General features: G+C 44.7%; 1 protein-coding gene across 6 annotated transcripts in view; it reads right to left on the bottom strand.

Annotated features, from left to right (window-relative positions):
• Snx29 (sorting nexin 29) overlaps positions 1 to 18,656 on the bottom strand; it is a 459,033-nt gene that overhangs the window by 427,545 nt on the left and 12,832 nt on the right. For 5 of the 6 annotated variants that reach the window (XR_012443245.1, XR_012443246.1, XR_012443247.1 and 2 more), the window contains exons 2-3: positions 13,742 to 13,803; positions 11,709 to 11,761 (exon numbers count right to left, since the gene is read on the bottom strand). Coding sequence is in view for 1 of the 6 variants with exons in the window: in XM_074060013.1 (XP_073916114.1) it covers positions 11,709 to 11,761; positions 13,742 to 13,803 (115 nt within the window). In the remaining 5 variants the exon portion in view is untranslated. Of the gene's footprint in view, positions 1 to 6,008; positions 11,675 to 11,708; positions 11,762 to 13,741; positions 13,804 to 18,656 lie in introns of those variants that run through there. The other variant, XM_074060014.1, reaches the window with a different exon arrangement.

Below are 18,656 nucleotides of genomic sequence, written 5' to 3'. Positions count from 1 at the left end.
GGTGAAGGCCTCAGATGCACAACTGAACTGGTGAGGCACAGGAACCAGGGAAGGGAGGGGAGCACCACTCATCAGATTGGTAAGAACTGGGTTCAAATTCAGACCTGCCTCAGGAGGCAAAAGGGGAGACTGATCACCTCCCAGAGACTGCTAGTAATTACCTTTTGGGGTGAAACTGTCTCTCAGGTTCAGGGAGCGGGGCAGAAGTACTGTACTGTGTGAAAGTATATGAGAGTATGAGCCTGAGATGCAGCCCAGCTGTGAAGCGAGTGACGAATCCTGATCCACGAGTCTGTGGCAGACTCATCATGTCAAGGGTGAGCCCTAACAGGGCCTCCAGTCTGGGGTTTATACTGACTCACTATGGCCAAAAAGACACCTAAATTCCCGCAAGGGGAGCATCCAGAGACAGCTGAAGCAAGTGTTCTTCCAAAACCCCTCCCACTTTGTGTCTGTTTTGCCGTCTGGTAACGGGAGGAGATGAGTGGAAATCAGAGTAAAAACACTTCCTTGGAGTGCATGGTTAAAAACTTTAAAAAGGGATGGGTAACAAAAATTCAGTTCCAAACAGGGAGACTCACAAGAGAATAGATGCATCATCCACCACTCCACTGGATAGCCCTCTGGCTACAATTTAAAAGTTTTTTCTTTTTTTGAGAGTGCACTCTAATTTTGTGTGTGTGTGTGTGTATGTCAATTTGTTTAAAGTACTGGGCAAAATTTAATTTGCTCCTGGAATTCCAGCTCACCTTATGTGCGCTTAAGTTGACATTTTTTCCTGGCATACTTAATTTATAAAACTTTTGCGTGTGTGTGTGTGTGTGTGTGTGTGTGTGTGTGTGTGTAAGCATCTTCAAAATGGTTCTTAAACTGCTGTTCTAAGGTTACTGTGATCTTCAAGATAACAAGAAAACAGGGTTTTTGTTTTAAATATCTCTATTATAAACAGCTTAAGCTTTTTACCTATGAGTATGTAAACATCTTGAGAACAGTTCTTATTATAGAGTCAATGTAAAAAATTATTATTCTGTCCTACTGCTACTTTTAAGAAAACAGGTTTTCAAACTTATTTCAATCAGATCTCACTAAGATTCAGCCATTCAGGGGTTAACACTCTGGCTTAAACCAGAGGAGGAAAAAAAAAAAGAAAAGAAAATGGAGTCCACAGCCAGCAACAGGAATCTGAAAATTTGGGTAGTAAAAAATGACCTTAGCCTGTTTCATTCTGTCATAAATAAAATCTGGGATTTAATTCTCTCGTATAATACATGGGTATATTAACAAATGGGCTTTCTATAAATTGTTTTTATACAAAAAATAATTTTAAGGTTGCTTTCTTTCTGATTTTTTCATACAAATACAAGACTAAGTTAAAAGATTTTATGCGTTATTTTCAACAAGTAACAAATATATATATATATATATATATATATATATATATATATATATATGTGATATTAAGGATACAGGGTTTTAAAATAAAAGGTTAAAAAACACTTTTAAATAAAAAAAGAATAAAGACAAGCTCCCCCAGAGGATACAAAATAAGTTGTCATAAAGATACAGAGTACATAAATGCCTATGTAAATGATTAAGTTGACCAAAATCCAGTTACATTAAAGGTTTTGTAAGGTCAAAATTTAATGTACTAATATTAAACTAAAACTTAATTCTCTCAGCTCATAACAAGACTATCTTTAAAATATTATATTGTTCTTAATAACATTTACAAAAACTGTCTTCAAATGATTTTTGTTTTGTCAAGATAACTGTCAGAAATTTTTGGTGCTACAGGTTAATCCTCAAATTTGTCCAAACAACAAGAGTTTATTAAAACACAGAGAGGCAAGAGGCAGCTGAGCACGGGGAGTACTGCTGCACCGATATAAGGGTTAAGACAGATTTACTTATGTAAAACAAAGTTAAAAAGAAAAAAACAAAAGACACTGTCTGGGAAAAAATAAAATAAAATGCCCACCCATTAAAACCCCATTAGAGGAGCCCTTTTGTTGTTGTCTTGTCTATCTCTACTACAGTTAAAAGTAACAAAAAAATTGCTCCCTGGATCCACCAGAGCCGAGTAAAGCCAGCCTCTCCCGAGTGGGACCCTCACCATCCAAGATCACCCTCTTGGAGGAAAAGAACACCTGTGCCTTTCCTCTGCAGGACTCCGCTTCCCAGGAGACAACAGGGAACTAAGAGGTCGACAACCCTGCTCTAGTCACTCTGAAAGCTGACTAGTCTACACAAAGAGGAAGCTTAAACATGGGACATACCCCTGTTCTCCTCTACACACTTGGACTCTTTACCTTTTGGGTTGGCTCTTACAAGGTTTTTCCTATGTACTAAATGTTGTAAGAGAGTCATTGTTGGGACCTCTGAACAGCCATACTTTTATCATGCACCCACCAACAGGTCAGATAAATCGGCTCATGTACTCCCAGGTTAACGTGGTTGCTGATACTAAAAATCCCAGAGTAAAGAAAACAATACAGACTACATTTGTCACAAAAAGCAGGGCGATGGGTCTTATCCTAGAAGCATGCTTAATATTACCCTGCCTGGTCCCTCTGGTGTTGTGGACGATCAGGATCATTATAGAGGCCACTATAAAAAGGAAAACAGCCACACATCTGATGATGCTATGGAAAGACAAACCCCTAGATCAAGATGATGCTCTTTGATCCTCGGTGGGTCCGAGCATCAAAGGGGAATGATGTAGCAGGGAGGCAGGCCAAAAGAGAAACAGACAGGCTATGTTCTGATAATGAGGCAGGGGAAAGGGATGACAAGGCAGAGAGATAAAACTTACAGAATTAAAACATGAAGGTCACATAGCACTGAGGGAATGAAATAGCCAATGACATCATATGCAGCCATATATGGGTTGAGCTTTGCTTTTTGTTTCTGTAACCTGCTTGCAAGGGTCTATAAGGTGAGACCTCTTTGTTCTTGGGCCTCAGCCTGTGGACACGAGTCTGCTGGGTCTGTGCTGGCACAATAAAACATTGCTTCCTGGTAAACTGCCTCCGTGTCCCGTATCTCAGCTTGAGATTCCCGCAACACCACCAATACCTGGCTCAACCTTGCCTAGCTACAAAGATGTCCTGTTTCACCCACCAGCACACCTATAATAATAATATTCTAATTGTTTGTTACTCCATAGGTAGTAAAACATTTTATGCCTCTCATCAATATTATGATACAGGTGATTTATGATACACCTGAAAAAACTGAGGCTTAAGAACTTTAAGTGACTTCCTGCAGACAGTGCATAATAAGTAGCAACATCTGTCCCCTAGGCCTGCTCACCCAGCACTGACCCATACACCCCACACTACCAAGATACAGTGTTCACTCCCGTAGCCAGTCTTTAGTTACTGGCTACAAATAGGAAGAAAGAGAAGGGAGGAAAAATGGAAGGAAGGGGAAGAAAGTCAACTCATTTGATCAAAATAGAAAATAAAAACATGTAAGACTAGGATGTAGCTCAGTGAGAGAGTGCTTGCCTAGCATGTGTGAGGCCCTGGGTTCCATCCCTGGCACCACAATAAAAAACATATATAATGTGGAACTACCTATTATGAAGCCTCAAGGTGAAAAGAGTGGGTAAGGGAAATGGCAAACCCAATTAATAAACCCTAGGAATTTCTGCCAGGATAACAAGCATCTAGTTAACACTTCAAATTAAAAAGAAATGTGTGAGAGTCTGAAGATAAAAGTCACACGATGAATACACACAGACATTTAAAAGAGGAAAAGTGCTCCAAAAATGTCACTGGTTTCTTAAGTGTCCAGGGAATACTTTGCAACTATGTTAAGAATAACATTAAGGAACAACAAAGGAAAACTGGTTTCATTTTGTAGCTTTCTGAAAGTTCAACACTGTTTCTAATTCCTATATAGGTAAAGAAAAGAATCACCAAAACCAAGTGCCATTTTCCCTGGCACAGCTTTGAAAGGAAAGATCTCTGCTATTCCTTCGGACCTAGAAAGGCTATCATATACTCAGTTTCGACATATTCTGTGCTGGATACCTGAAGCCAAATCACTGCCACTTGTAGGGCACCCAGGATAAGGACACTTGACGTGTAATTAGTGACAATGATGAAAACTGTCAGGTGCTTGTCCTAAGGGCTGCATGTGAGCCAACTCACAATCCTGTATCACGACTATGTAAGCTCTGTCCCCAATTTACAGATGAGGAAATTGAGGCACAAGAAAGTCAGGAACTTGTCCAGAACCACCACATGCCGTGGAACAAGCAACACAGATTCAAGCTCCAAGGTTCAAATCTCATGCTCATTTCCTGACCTCTGGCCTCCATTTCTATGGAAAACTCTGAGGGAAATTCCCTGATTCTGCTCTGTATTTCCACACGGAAGACGATGCCTCTGGGAACAGTAACGTGTCGTGCCTGTGAGGAAACCTCCAGGGCCTGCTGAGTCCTTGGGCCATTATTTCTAGAAGGCAAAATAATCCAAAGCTATTTTAAAGCCTCACCACAGGCCAATCTGACTGGCAGAACATGGAATAATTTCAATAAACCGCAAGAATGAGTCTTTGTTCTTTGGGGAAAACAGCTAAAAGCAACACTAACAGACAGAGATGCAAAGCACGCACGGAGGAGCCCAGTGACTGCTACCACTTCCTCTGGGGAGGCCCCTAAGGATGCAATCTGAAGGGAAGTCAGCCCTGTCTGTCCAGTTCTCTAAGTCTTGTCCTGCCCTTCATGTGAGGACTGCTGAAGCTTGCAAGGTCAACCTCACAAGGTCAAACAAACCTCAATTCATTCTCTCTCTCTCTCTCTCTCTCTCTGGATTTGGGGCATTGGCAGAAGAATACTGTGTACCACATCAGCCCCCAAACCCAGCAACACTCCAGTCCTGCTGACTCTCTCTCCCTCACTCACCTTCACCAACACCTTGGCACCTCTGTCACATCTGAGGACATGTACTATTATTGACTTATTTGTCTCAAACATGACTCATGTTATTCACTTATATAAGCTTGGTTTTGTTTGGGTGTTTGTTTTGTAGTACTGGGGTTTGAGGTCAGGACCTCGTGCTCACTAGGCAAGCACTCTGCCACTTGAACCACACCCCTTAGCCTTTTGTTCTTAGTATCTTTCAGATAGGTTGTACTTCAGCCTAGGCTGGCCTCAGACCATGATCCTCCTACCTCCTCCTCCTGAGTAACTAGATCACAGACATGCGCCACCCCGGCCCAAATATGCCTGTTTTTAAAAGGAAAAACTCTACTGTTATTGTAACCATAATTGGGTGACATAAACAGAATAGTACTAAAGTAAATACAATTAAAGTACAAAAAATTTTTTAATTTAAAAATTAAAAAAAGAAAGTAGAGTTGTAAAAGACATATTATTCTGAACTATTTTAACAAGCTAACTTTGTGTGTGTGTGTGTGTGTGTGTGTGTGTGATCCTGGGACTTGAACTCAGGGCCTTCCCTTGAGCCACTCTACCAGCCCTGTTTTGTGATGGGGCTTTCCAAGATAGGGTCTCACAAACTATTTGCCTGGGCTGGCTCTGAACCTCAATCCTCCTGATCTCTGCCTCCTGAGTAGCTAGAATTACAGGCATGAGCCACTAGCACCCAGGGAGCTGACATTTTTGTAAATTAAAAACTATCAAATGTTTGCAATTCCACTTAATACCAAACCAAGTCTTTCCACCTGATATCACTAAGCCTGGAAAATAATCGACAGAAATTTAACACCATGACATTTAACACTTAAAGTGATGTTAGATACTTGCAGTGACACCAATCTGTCATTTCTGGAAAGTGTATGCTAAAAAAACAATAGGGGACAGGGTGTTAGAAAATGAGGTCCACACTGGGAACCAGAGGTGTGGACTCCAACCCCCCATCCCACTGCCTACAAACCCCATCCCACACTTAGGAAATGACAATAAGTAAACACTATACAAAACAACCAGCACACAAGCTTTTATGACTATGAAAGTAGGGAAATTGTCCCCTGCTCACCTGTCTACAACCCTGGGTAGCTGCAAGGATCAGATGACCTGGACAGGAGCCTTTCAGACCACACAAGGCTGCCACAAGAGAGATTACCATCCCAACATGGAGGCCACAGCAAACAACCATCAGGCTTTCAGCCACCTTGTGTCTATTCCACCTTCATAAAAGCACTCATATTTCATTTCAAAAGGCTGTTTCTTCCTTGCTGGCTACAGTCTTGCTGGTATGGTAAGCCCAAGTAGATAACTTGTTACTACTGAAGCCTACAGGGTCCCATTTCCTTCTGTTGCTAGCCAAGAGGTGGTCAAGTGACCTCAGACGAGCCACTCAGATGCTTCCTTCCTGGAAAGTCAATCTCAGGCAAGCAGGACAGTCAGAAAACGGCTGCTTCTGCTCCAGCTGTTTCTGGAGCTCCTGTCTCTGGCTTAGGAGCCTTCGAAAGCTGCCTGATTCCTTCCTTTTTCCAAACCTGGCTGGCCTCTGATTCTCTGAGCTCATAATGGCCTCTGCTGGAATACAGTTCTGTTACTTATTATCCAAGAGCCTTAGCAGATACACCAGTATACCATTCCCTCTGTCCATTTTCAAATACTTGAAACTGGGTACTTTATAAAGGAAAGAGGATTATTATGACTCATATTTCTGGAGGATAGGCATCTAAGAGCACAGTGCTGGTAAGGACCTCATGCTTCAACTTGATGGGGAAAGAAGGGCAAGAGACACATGCAAGAGAGAGAGAACAGTGGGGCTGAACTCCCTCCACAGAAACTTATTCCCAGGAGAAAGGCATGAACCCCACTCATGAGGGCTCTGTCCCTATGATGCAAACACCTCCCAATAAGTCCCATCTCTCAATACTGTAACCTATAAGAACAGAGGTTCCGACACATGAAGTGTGAGGATAAACTCACACCACAGCAACTACCCTCCTCAAGGGTTCCTACTGATGACATTCCAGCCAGCTGAACTCTGGTCATAGCCAAGGCCAGCACTCCGCACTCCTGCCTAGGACTTCTGAAGACGATAAATGTAAAGTGGCATTCAAAAATGGTGCATGCCTTTTAAGACAAAGCCTTCCAATAATCTGCTGCTTCCTAGAAGGCGCTGGTTTTCAGAACCCTGGAGGAGACTGGTATGAGAAGAGCACATGCAAGAAGCCCCATTTTCCAAATGGGACCAAGAAAAGTGCCCAGCTACAGGGAAAGAAATTTTCCAACCGCCATTGTTCCTCTGAAAGCAAAAGCAAACATCTACAATGCTCACAGCGTCTTGTCTGTCCTTCTGGTCTATCTTCAATCCACTGTCTACATCAACAGGCGTGACAGCAGGTATGATAAACTGAGTGACAAGTGGGCCCAACCAGACCACACTCCCAAAGGGGTTGGGTCCCCTGATGTGGGATGAAACTAACACTGCTGCACATCGGGCACTTTTATCCGCAGCATGTCAGTCCTCACCATGGTGAGGCCCACCCAACCCTCAGGCTCAGGGAGGTCAGGCAGGTGGCACAGCCAGAGGAAAGGAACATGGTTCCAACCAGGCCCTGAGCACCTATATACTCTCAAGCCAGCCTCCCAGGGAGCATCAACAGCTGGCTAGACACAGCCCTCAGCACCCCTCTGTAGTCGCTGCTGCACTAGATTGTCTTCACAGTGGCTGAACAGCCACCGGAGGGGAAGAAATGTACCTACATGTTCTGTGCCCAGCACAGCACCTGAAACAAAATAAGCCTTTGGTAATTAACTGCAGAACAACGGATGATCCAATAAATATTTCCTGGGCACTTACTACAAGACCGGCAAGGCTGAGTGTAGGCAAGAGGTTAAATTCCAGCGTGTCATCCAGGTGAGCAGATGAGTATCACTGTTCATCATACACATCATATAAATGTGTTAAGATGAAACAGAATGACAGGAAACAACAGCACAGAGGAGGATCAGCAAAGTATGGCCCAAATGCCAAATCCAGCCCTTCTCAGAAGACATTTGCCAGTCCATGGTAGACAACAAGGACCATAGGTCCAGAAGGCAAGGACTGTGAGGAAGGGGAGTAGTGTTAGGAATCTGGACGACTTCCCTGACAAGGTAATAAAAAGCTTTGAAAAACAAAACACAAAAAGCCCAGGGTAGCTAGAATAGAGACCAGGGAAAGCCTAGGTGGTTTCCGGGCTTTGTTAAGGATGGGTTGGAGTCTTTCTCCTAAGAGAAAAGGAGGCGCGGGCGTGCGTGCGTGCGTGCGTGCGTGCGTGTGTGTGTGTGTGTGTGTGTCAAGGGTATCAATCAGGGAGTGAACTGACAGAATCCACGCTCTGCAGAATGATCAGGACAGCCAGTGTGGAAGCTATAGCAGCCATCTGTGAGAAAGGCCAGTGATTATGGCAGAACAGGAGAGAGGCTGCACAGAATCACCCAGATCTGAGCAGCATTCTGGGGCAGGACCACTTGTCAGGGTGAAGAACAGAGGTGACTTGTCCACCTCAGACCTCATGACAGCTATTTTTAAATGCTCACTGACTCCCTCTCTAGGAAAAAATCTCACAAAAGTGGGCAATGATGCAGCCTTGCCTATAAGGAGGTGCACAGCTTGTGGCCAGATACATGTCAAAGGTAACTGAGAAGGAATCCCATAAGGGGGAAGGAACAACCTTTTTGAGAACCCAACCTCAAAATCAACTTAATCACTAAATATGATATGAACAGAGAAAGAATAATATACAGCAATGTACAGGATTTGTGGGGACTGTTTCAAGGACCCCCAGCAGATACCAAAATCCAAGGATGCTTCAGGTCTTTTGTAACAATTGGTCCAGTATTTGCACAAAGCTTATGCACGTCCTCCTGATGCTTTAAAACGTCTTTAGGTGACTTGAAGGACCTAATACAATAAAATGCTAAGTAAATAGTTGCTATGTTGAACTACCTAGGGGAAAAACGAGCCCCAGAAAAGTTCATACATGCTCAGTACAGATATTTTTTGAGGGGTTCTAGAGATAGAACCCAAAGCCTTACACGTGCTCTACCACTGAGTCCTTTCTTTAAATATTTTAGATTCACAGATGGTAGAATCCACAGACACAGAACCCCCACAGATACAGAGGACCAACTACATACTGTAAGCCCAAGAAACAAGGGTCCAAACCCTAATTTCTAACATTTCCAAGATTTCTGACTGTTACGGATATGAAGGTCATGTGTTGAAGACTTGGTTCCCAATGCAAAAGTGTTCAGATGTAGGTGTTAAGTCCTCATGAGTAGATCAATTGGATGGCATTATTGGGGAAGATACTGGACACACTAGGAGATGGGGCCTAGTTGGAAGACCTAGGTCAACGGGGTGTGTCTTTGAAGGCTACATCTTGTCCCCTACCTCTTCTTCTCAACCCTCTCTCTACTTCCCAGCCACCCTGAGGTGAGCAGCTCTGCTATACCACGCCCTTCCTCCATGGTGTTCTGCCTCACCTCAGGCAGAGAAATAATGGAGCCAACCAACCATGGACTGTAACCTTTGAATTGTGAGCAAAAATAAATCTGTCCTCCTTTTCAATCGTTTCCCTCAGGTATCCTGTCACAGTGACAAACAGTCTAACATACTACCCTACGCTATACTGCTTTGTCTCTGAGAGTATGTAAAGAAAGAATACCACCACTGCTCATCCTAAAGTTGTCCTAAAGACCAAGCACCAACACAAAGAGTTGTGAAAGCATAACAAACAATAACTATTATTACTAATATTAAGCAGTATACTGCTTTAGCCATAAATAACAGAGATCGCAAGAGAAATTAACTCTAAATTCTTCTACAGAAGATAACATTTTTCATAATAAAAGTTACAGCAGTCAATTTTATTATCTAGGAACACATTAATCTAACATTTAGCTCAGAAAATGGAACAGCACAATTATGAAGCAATAAAGAAGTCACAGATACATACACACGTATACACCAGAGTCACCCACACATGTACAAACTAACCTGGCCAGGAAAGGGAGAGTCCTTCTTAATTAATTCTGTATACCATGACCTGGAACAATGATTGGACTGGAAGCTTTGGTGTCCACTTGAATCACCTGGGGAGCTTATCAAAAATGCAAATTCCCAAATAATATACCCATACACTTTCATGCACACCTACACAGCCTGACTCAGCAGATAAAGGACAGGATAGGACATCTGCACCATTAGTTCACAGGCCTCCCAGGTGATTCTGATGCAGGTGCTGACCAAGGCCAGACCCTGTACCAGGAAGAACTGAATTAGTACCCCTAAAATCTAATGCCACAAACATACCCTGAGACTCTTAACATAACACTGCAAGGCACAAAATGCCTGCGCAAAACCGTGAGAAGCAAAAACATGGAGAAGCAGCCCAAAGCTCACAAAGCTCACAGGCCTGTGGTAGCACCGACATGTGAGCACCTGACTACAGGACGATGGACACACGTACTCACCAGGATGTGGATATGCATGTGGTAGTGGGGTTTGAACTCCAAGGCCTTGCACTTGTTACCCGGGCACAGTACCACTTGAAGTTCATTCCCAGCCCGGGATCACAAATCCTGGTACAGATACTGGAGATACATCAATAAATAGCCAAACATCCCTGTCTGCACAGAGCTGGCATTATGGTGACAGGAGACAGATAAGACACAAAATGAAACAGCATAATGTACAGTTTGCTAGGTGATAAGCATTAGGGAGAAAAACTAGCAGGGAAGGAAAGGAGGGGGAGTGCCATTTTCAATCTGCATCAGTTTCAAAGAATCCTCAGAGCTCTGTGAAATGTGGTTCTGCTTGACTTGCTCACGGCAGTTAAAAGTTTTATAGGAGACCAAGGGGATGAGCAGACAGATGAGAGAATGATGGCTCTGTTGGGTGGGCAGGGATGGGGTGGAGACATGGACACTTTCCAGCAGAGAATAATGCTAAGCAGGAAGGGTCCATGGCTGTGGACCATGAATCAGCTCTGATTGGCACCAGAGAGTATTTCCAGAAAAGACTGGAAGCTGTGTGTCTCTTACCTCTGCCAAAATGTATGTATCCAGTCAATGTTATAAGCTTAGACAATTATGTCAGCCTGTCCTGGGTCACAAATGTCTCCGGCAAGTTTTAGAACTTCTTTTTTCATTATGAAAGGAACACATGGCCACAATAAATATATGAGAAATACCAGAAAACATAAAGGCTCCTAATACCCTTACCCCCAACACTACTACTGTTGGCGTTCTATGTGCTTTTGCCAGAACTGTTTGACACGGCCAGGACCCTGCCTCCATACAGTTTCCAATCTCAATCTCTTTACGGTTGTACCGTATGCATGTTTACTACATACATCATTTTTAAATTGCTACAAACGCCTTTTCCTTTTCTATTTGAATATCGTGGCTGTGTTACAGTTCATCCCACTGATGGACTATCCCTGATTAACCATTTCCAGTTACTGGGTATTTAGGTCTCTGGGTTTTCACAATTATAAATTATCCTGAAAATAACTTTACACAGGAAGGCATCTCAGGTAGCTCCTTCAGAATAAATTCTTACAAGGGAAACAGAAGAAGCTGGAGATGTTTTAGACAGGGAGTCACCGCACATATGTCCACAGTAGACCACAGTGCACCTCCTGGCCACAGAAGGCGTAGCGCAGCAGCCATCACCGCTCGCCATCGTTTTGGTCTTGAGGGTAAGTTGTTTGAGAAGTGACGTATTTACCTGCTGTCAGAATCCGAGGCAATCTCCTTTCTCCCTCCAAAGCGGATCTGGCACTGCAGAGAGAGAAACTGCTGAGATCAGCTGTTGGGAAGGGGCACTCAAAAGCACCCAAAACGGCTCACACTGGCTGCGGGGTCAGAAACTCCAGGGGCTAAGTCAGGGCCTCCTGAGGCCCTCTCCTGCGAGTGAGCACAGGAGGTCAGAAAGTGACCAGCTCAGCCTCCAAGTGCCACTTTAAGGAAGCTCTGTCTCCCACCTGTGCAGAAGTGAGCCCTGTAGAAAAACAAGGAGAACAGGAAAAAAAACACAGCATGCAGCCCTCTGCTGTGCTGCTTCATCCAAGAAGCTGCTCCTGTATGTCAGCTGCTATCTGTCGGCACCACAACAGCCTTCCTGTCCTTCACAGGCAAGAATTAAAACTCCACAAGTCTGTGATGATGGTGCCTTTCTGACACAGCCCCAAAGATGTTATGACTGGCTGTAAAATTACGATGACATAAATCAAGTTTCAGACAACTCTCAATTGTGCTGAGCAACAATTTATCTGGAGTGGATAAAAATGAAAGCCAGCTATTTGCTTTTTTTTTTAATTGTGGTAAAATAGAGATAATGTAAAACTTACCATTTTAACCATTTTTAGCTGTAAAGTTCAATTCACAGTGCTTTGTGAATCATCACTCTGCACCACTCTCTTTTAAAGATACAGAATCTCTGCTATGGACAGCAGGTTTGCAAGCTTCTTAAACTTATGATCAAAAATACAAATAATTTTAAATGATACAGTTGCAAAACTCACAACACTGCATACATTAAATGGTATATGTAAATCATACATAAATAAGAAGAACAACACAAGCTCTGAGCAGGAGTCCCGGTTTATTTCTACTTAACTGCTACATATGAAGTGGTTCAATTGCCTCCTTGTTTTCTAGCTATATTTTGTATTTCCAGAGCAAAGAAAGAAGGACATGGGCTCTGGGTTTACTACGGACCAGCCACTGGCCAGGTCCTTTTCCTCTCTGAACAAGTGAAGCTCACTCAGCAGCCCTGTGGAAGCAAGTAGCAGGTCCAGGGGAGGAGAGAAAGGCTCAGAGAGGGAAGATGAGTTGCCCTAGCACAAACAGCTGTGGCGAGATGAAGCTGGCATCAACCCCAGTCTGAATCCCAAGTCTGGGTCTTTTCACCATTCTATCTCAAGGATGGGGCAGATGCCAAATTCTCTGGGTTAACTTCCTTCAACACTTAACACACACCCCAATTAAAGTATTTGCTTCCCTATTTTGTAATTACATGTGTATGACTGTCAATCATCCCTTCCAAAAAGTGAGCTCTTAGAATTCCCAGGTTTGGATCCCAGCTCTGTCACTTGAGAAGTTACTGGATCTCTTGAGCTTCAGTTTCTTCAACTGTAAGATGAAAATAATTCCAGGAACTACCTCATAGGGTGGCTAAAGAATTAAACGTAAAGCACTTCACAGAGAGCCAGGCCCCACTGAACACTGATAACACAGCTAACACTAGTGCAGGTCTGGCACACACAGGCAAGTCAACAATTCTAGTCTCAAGTTCACACTCACTTCCACGTGCAGCCAGAAGCCAGGAACAGAAACAGCATCACCCAACACAGCAGAGCCCCTGGAGGACAGGATCCTGGCCATGCCCTTGTGTCTCTTTGCCTTATTCTTATGCTCACAGTGTCTAAGCACACCCACCACTACACCCTTAAGAGCTACCCCAAAAACACAGCTGCTCCAAGTCAGACTCTGAAAATCATGTTGCTGCCACTCCTCCCTGAAAGGGACTTTGCAGAAGAATGGGGTACCTGTAAGGGCTCTGACACTTGACACCCAGGATCTCTTGCACTCATCCTCTAACTGCCTTCCCTGCTCTATCATTTCCTGGGCACAACTCTCCACTTCACCATTCCCAGATACAAAGTAAGCCTGTGTCTATGAAGGGGAAGAAATGACTCCTACATTAATTCCTTGACACTCTTACTCAACCCCATACTCAGGCTCAGGTGTTCCTCTTACCTGTTTTACTGCGTCCAACAGTCGCTCCAGCAGAAATTGTCTTTTGTCATTGTTCTGTGACCCTAAAATGCAATGAGGCCAAATTAGTTCTGTTTGACACTCAGCCTCTTCTTAAGGCTATCTAATATTATATGATATAATATTAGATAGATAGCTCCTGGCTATCCCCAGCCAGGATCAGTGCCAGACTAGGTACCAACAATCTACACCGTTGCAATCAAGTTTGCCCATTTGTCTGCTACTTCATCGTGGGAAAACAGCTAAAGGAATCCTCCCCCAAGTTGAAGAATGCATCCAGATGGTCTAAGGGTGTCTCAATCTTGGCACTATTGCCATCACAGGATGTTTAGCAGCATCCTGGCTTCTACTCACCAGGTACCAGTAGCAAACACATCCTCAAGTTGTGACAGCAAAAATGTCTGGAGATTGCCAAGCATCTCCTGGAGGACAAAACTGCCCCAAGCTGAGAAGCAGGAGCTTCCTAAGACAGCAGGCACTACTCTGTGTCTGATCTTACCACCATCTCCAACACCCTTTCCCATGTCACCTCCAGTAGTAATACATGCAGGAAGGCTTAGCAGCAGGGGTTGGCCAACGAGAAGGAAGAAGAAGGGCCTTGTGATGCAGAGAAAAGATACGAAGGGCACCATTCCTTCCTCCCCCTCAGGCCTGAATCATAAATGTGCTGGAGGACCCAGAGCAGCACCCTGCCCCAGTGAAGCCATGTGCCTGAGGAAAAGGCCCAGAGTATCACAAAGATGCCAGACTGGGTATCACCGAGTTGTTAAGCCAGCACTAGGAACAACCTAACTCTCCCAAATAAAAAACCTCATCTGTTCAAATCACTGTACATTGGGCTGTTATTTGCAGCCAAAAGCATTGCCAAATGACACACATGACATACCCTGAATTTCCATTAAGAAGGTATAGGGCAAGGGGATTTCAAAGCGCCAGGTAGACCATTGTAATCTACAACTGATGCTCCACAAGAGACCCAATGACACCAACCAGCAGAGACAAGGTCATAGATGGTAAGCACCAGCCCGAGCACAGCCACTTCAAAGGACACTCAAACTCAAAGCTGCTCCACACCATAGGTACCAAGTTACCAGCAATACCTAAGCCGCTTCTGTCCTGAGCCACTCTGTGTGGCGCTGCACTGGAAAGGAGCAGGGCTCTGCCTCCAAGAAGGTCAATGGTTCCTGCAGGTCAAACTGGGGTCAGCCAGTGGATAACAACAGCCACGTGTCGCACATTTCCTGCATGCCTGGCACTGAGCTGAGTTCTCTTCATGCATCGTCTCCTTTAATCTTCAGGACCCCACGACACAGACAGGGAAACTGAAGTTCACAGGCATCATGTCATTGTGTGCACAGATCCACTCAGATTTCCTTAACTTTTACATAGGCCGAACAATGCCTTAACAGCTGGGGACACAGGAGTTATATGGTACAAAAGAGGTGCATTCTCATGAAGCTAGAATTCCATCAAGAAGAAACAAACGGTAGAAGTACACTAGTAAACTAAATGATGTTAGACAATATACTAAGAAGAAAACCCAGATGATGACACAGAGAAGGAGGAAGGGAGGGGGCTACTCTAGGGCAGTGCAGCCCTGGGGGATTCCTGCATAAGTGACATTTGAGTTGATCCCTTTAGAAAGAGAAGCATTCCAGGCAGAGCAAACAGCTGGGGGAGAGGCTGAGGCAGGACAAGTTTAGCTTCTGCTCTTTGGGGACTAAAAGGTCCAAGCCTGCTATGACTTGAGTAAAAAGAAGAAAAAAAAAAGGGGGGGCGGTAATCAAAATCACAGAAGGTCCTATGTACCAGGTAAAGGGTTTAGACCTTGCTCTAACCTGGATTCTACTGGGTGCAAGTGTGATCCTGTGCAAGGCCAAGCCCCTCTAAAGCCCGTGTTGGGACCACCACACCAAGGCTCCTGCCTCACTCCAGACCTTGAGATAAAACAGTGAGCAGAGACTGCAGACACACAGTGAAACAACTAGTAACTCCTCAAATGTTACCATCATTGCTTTTTCTGGAAGAGGGTTTTTGATAAAGGAAAGCCTACACACCATTACCACCAGACAAGAGGTCGTTCACCTGCCCAAGGCCTCCAACACCTAACCACCTGTGTCTATCAATCAACCCTGCTCTCTGCTTAGCAGGTTTAGTCTCTGCTCTTCCCTCCCTCACACCAGAATAGAGAAGTCAGGCTTGCTTCCTTCCTTTTTCCAAATCTCCTTGCCCTTGAAAAATGCCAACTGGAATTCTGACAGAGTTTCATCCTAAAAATGCCTTTGCTGGTTTTTTTTTCTCATCATAAGATAAATTTGTATGAAGCTACAATAAAAAGAAATTGGGAAAAAATGTACAAAGAAATAATCTGTCACCTCACTACTGACAACCTTCTAACACAGTACTTTTCAAACTTTACCATACATGTGGACCTCCTGGAGACCAAGTTAAAAGGCAGGTCTGATTCAGAAGGTGGAGGGTGGGGCTGGAGATTCTGCATGTCTGCCTCAGTCTCCCAGGTGAGGCTGCCATCACTGGTGCCTGATCCACACTTGAACAGCAAGGATGTAAGTGCCACCACTCCTGATCCATGCAGTGATCCTACAGATTTCTAGAACATTTTGCTCTACTGCTTGCTCTAGATGAGATGTCCACAGCCTCCCCTGCCTTGCCTTGCAAAGCCTCTTTTCATCACGGGAAAAGCCTGTGCTCTATGAAAACACAACCTGAGGCTGTGCAGGTCTCAGCATAGAGGCTCACCTCTCTGGCTGTGTTTTCTCTCTGCAGGCAAGCAGCACTCAAGCGGGACAATCTTAACCTCAGAACCAGCACCTGTGGTCACCTCAGCCCTGAACACAGCTTACAAGAAAGGTCTCACGGGATGCAGGGTGCACAGGTGACCTCAGGGTCACTCATCAATGGCAGGAGGTACCAAAGGGGCAACTGGCTGGGAGGAGTAGTGGGAAGTACACTTATCGGAAGTCACAAGGCTTGAGTTCTCATCTTGCCCAGGCCACTTGCTGGCCATGTGACAAGGACAATCACTTCCCTTCTCTGGACACTGGTTTTCTGCATGAGGTCACGCCTTTCGGCCCTGAAGTCTGCAAACATGGGGCCTCTGTGGAGACAGGCAGGCAGAGAAATTGTGTTCTCTTTCTAATGTGCTCCAGTGACAAATCAGAGAATGCAGCACCCACACCAGGGCCCAGGAGAACCCTCCAGATTCTAGCCCTGCAAACCCCAAGATGCAACAGAGGGATTATGCCCACCTAAGAGCCCCAGCTGTGGGGTAAGTCAATAAATGACTGACCTGACAGAAAAGGAAAAGGGCTCCCTCCATTCGACAGAGAGAAGGGAGGCTCTGGGAGGAAAAGACCTTCACTCAGTTCCTGCCATCTTTAAGTCCTGCTCACTCTTGATGCCTGTAACACTCTCACAGCTGCAGCCCACTGCAAGTTCAGGGCCATCCTCAGTAAGACTCCAATAACCAAGCCCAGTGTCCTACCTCTAAGGGCAGCCCCAGACAAAACTACCAACCAGCAAGCCAAAGCAGGCTCAATTTCTTGTTTCATCACCATCAAAATGAAAAAAGAAACTGTAAGAGCACCAAGGGAACACCTACAAGGCTCTGCACACCTGAGAGCCACAGTCACCTTCCAAGTCTATATCTCAGAAATCATATTTTCATGTGAAACGCCATTGCCTAGTTCAAATGCCATCCCACTGCCTCCTCAATGTTTAGAATTCTTAGGCTCTAAGGTTTAATCTAGTGTTTAGATTCCTTTAGGTCTAACATTAATTTTTACCACAAACCTCAGGCCTTCTGCCTAGAGTCCCCACTTAAGCTACAGGAACCTTCTGAGGAAAAAGAGTGGATGCTAAGAATGGGGCAGGTTGGGTTCGAGTGTAAGCCCTCTGGCCATGTGATTGTGGGTAGTTACTGACACTTTCTCAGCTTCAGGCTCCTTATCAGACAGCCTGCCTCCTAAAGAACCCACTATTGAATGGGTGAATGCACATGGCACACCCAGAACAAGGCCCAGGATGTACCAAGCTCTTTACACATGTCAGATGTTTGTTCTTGGCTGTCTATATCTCAGAGGCACCAAGACTTCTTGCCGGGTGTGGTGATACACACCTGTAATTCCAGCACTCAGGAGATTGAGGCAGGAGGGCCTCGAGTTAGAGGTCAGCCTGGGCTACACAGCAAAACTCTGTCTCAAAAAAAAAAGACTCTGACTCTAAGAAGTCCTCTCAACCTGCAGCCTTCTCTCCAAAGTACACACAAACGCATGTGATCCCAACCTCTGTGGTCACTGCCCCAGAGAATGAAAAGGTGAAAGCCATGCATACACACACTGAGAAGATGCAACCAACTGTCCTACATATACACCTATAACCCCCAACAATCTTGGAGATCTAGTTAAGCATGGTTCCCTTGCTGAGGAGGAGGTTGGGTCACTTGAACAAGGCCACATACAAATTTAAATAGTAGCATTTCACCACCTCTCAATGCAGATGTGGAAGCAAAATCATGTCCGACAATTCTCTTCCCTGAGGCTAATGGTGAGCTCCTTGCCAAGCACTAAGCAAGAAGGGGAAAGAAAAGAAAAAGGTGATGTTCTTTAGGTGCCTTCCATGTGCCCAGGAGTTCTGCCCAATGCCTGCAGCAAAGCAAGTGCTACATTGAAGGCTGAGTCCCTGGTCTACCTGATTCTGAGACTTATTCCCTCCACCACACCACACTACCATCCTGGTGTGGGCATGGGAGTGAGGGCATTACTGAAAAAGCAGGAGCTTGAGCTGTGCTTTCAAAACTGGGAAGGACCAGACAGGTAAATGCACAGACAGTCGCAGATAGATGAGAACCAGGTCAGTAAATACAGAGACAGACGCA

This window comes from Castor canadensis, chromosome 17, assembly GCF_047511655.1.
Source record: "Castor canadensis chromosome 17, mCasCan1.hap1v2, whole genome shotgun sequence".
Taxonomy (NCBI): domain Eukaryota; kingdom Metazoa; phylum Chordata; class Mammalia; order Rodentia; family Castoridae; genus Castor; species Castor canadensis.
This window is presented reverse-complemented; position numbering and strand designations above follow the sequence as displayed.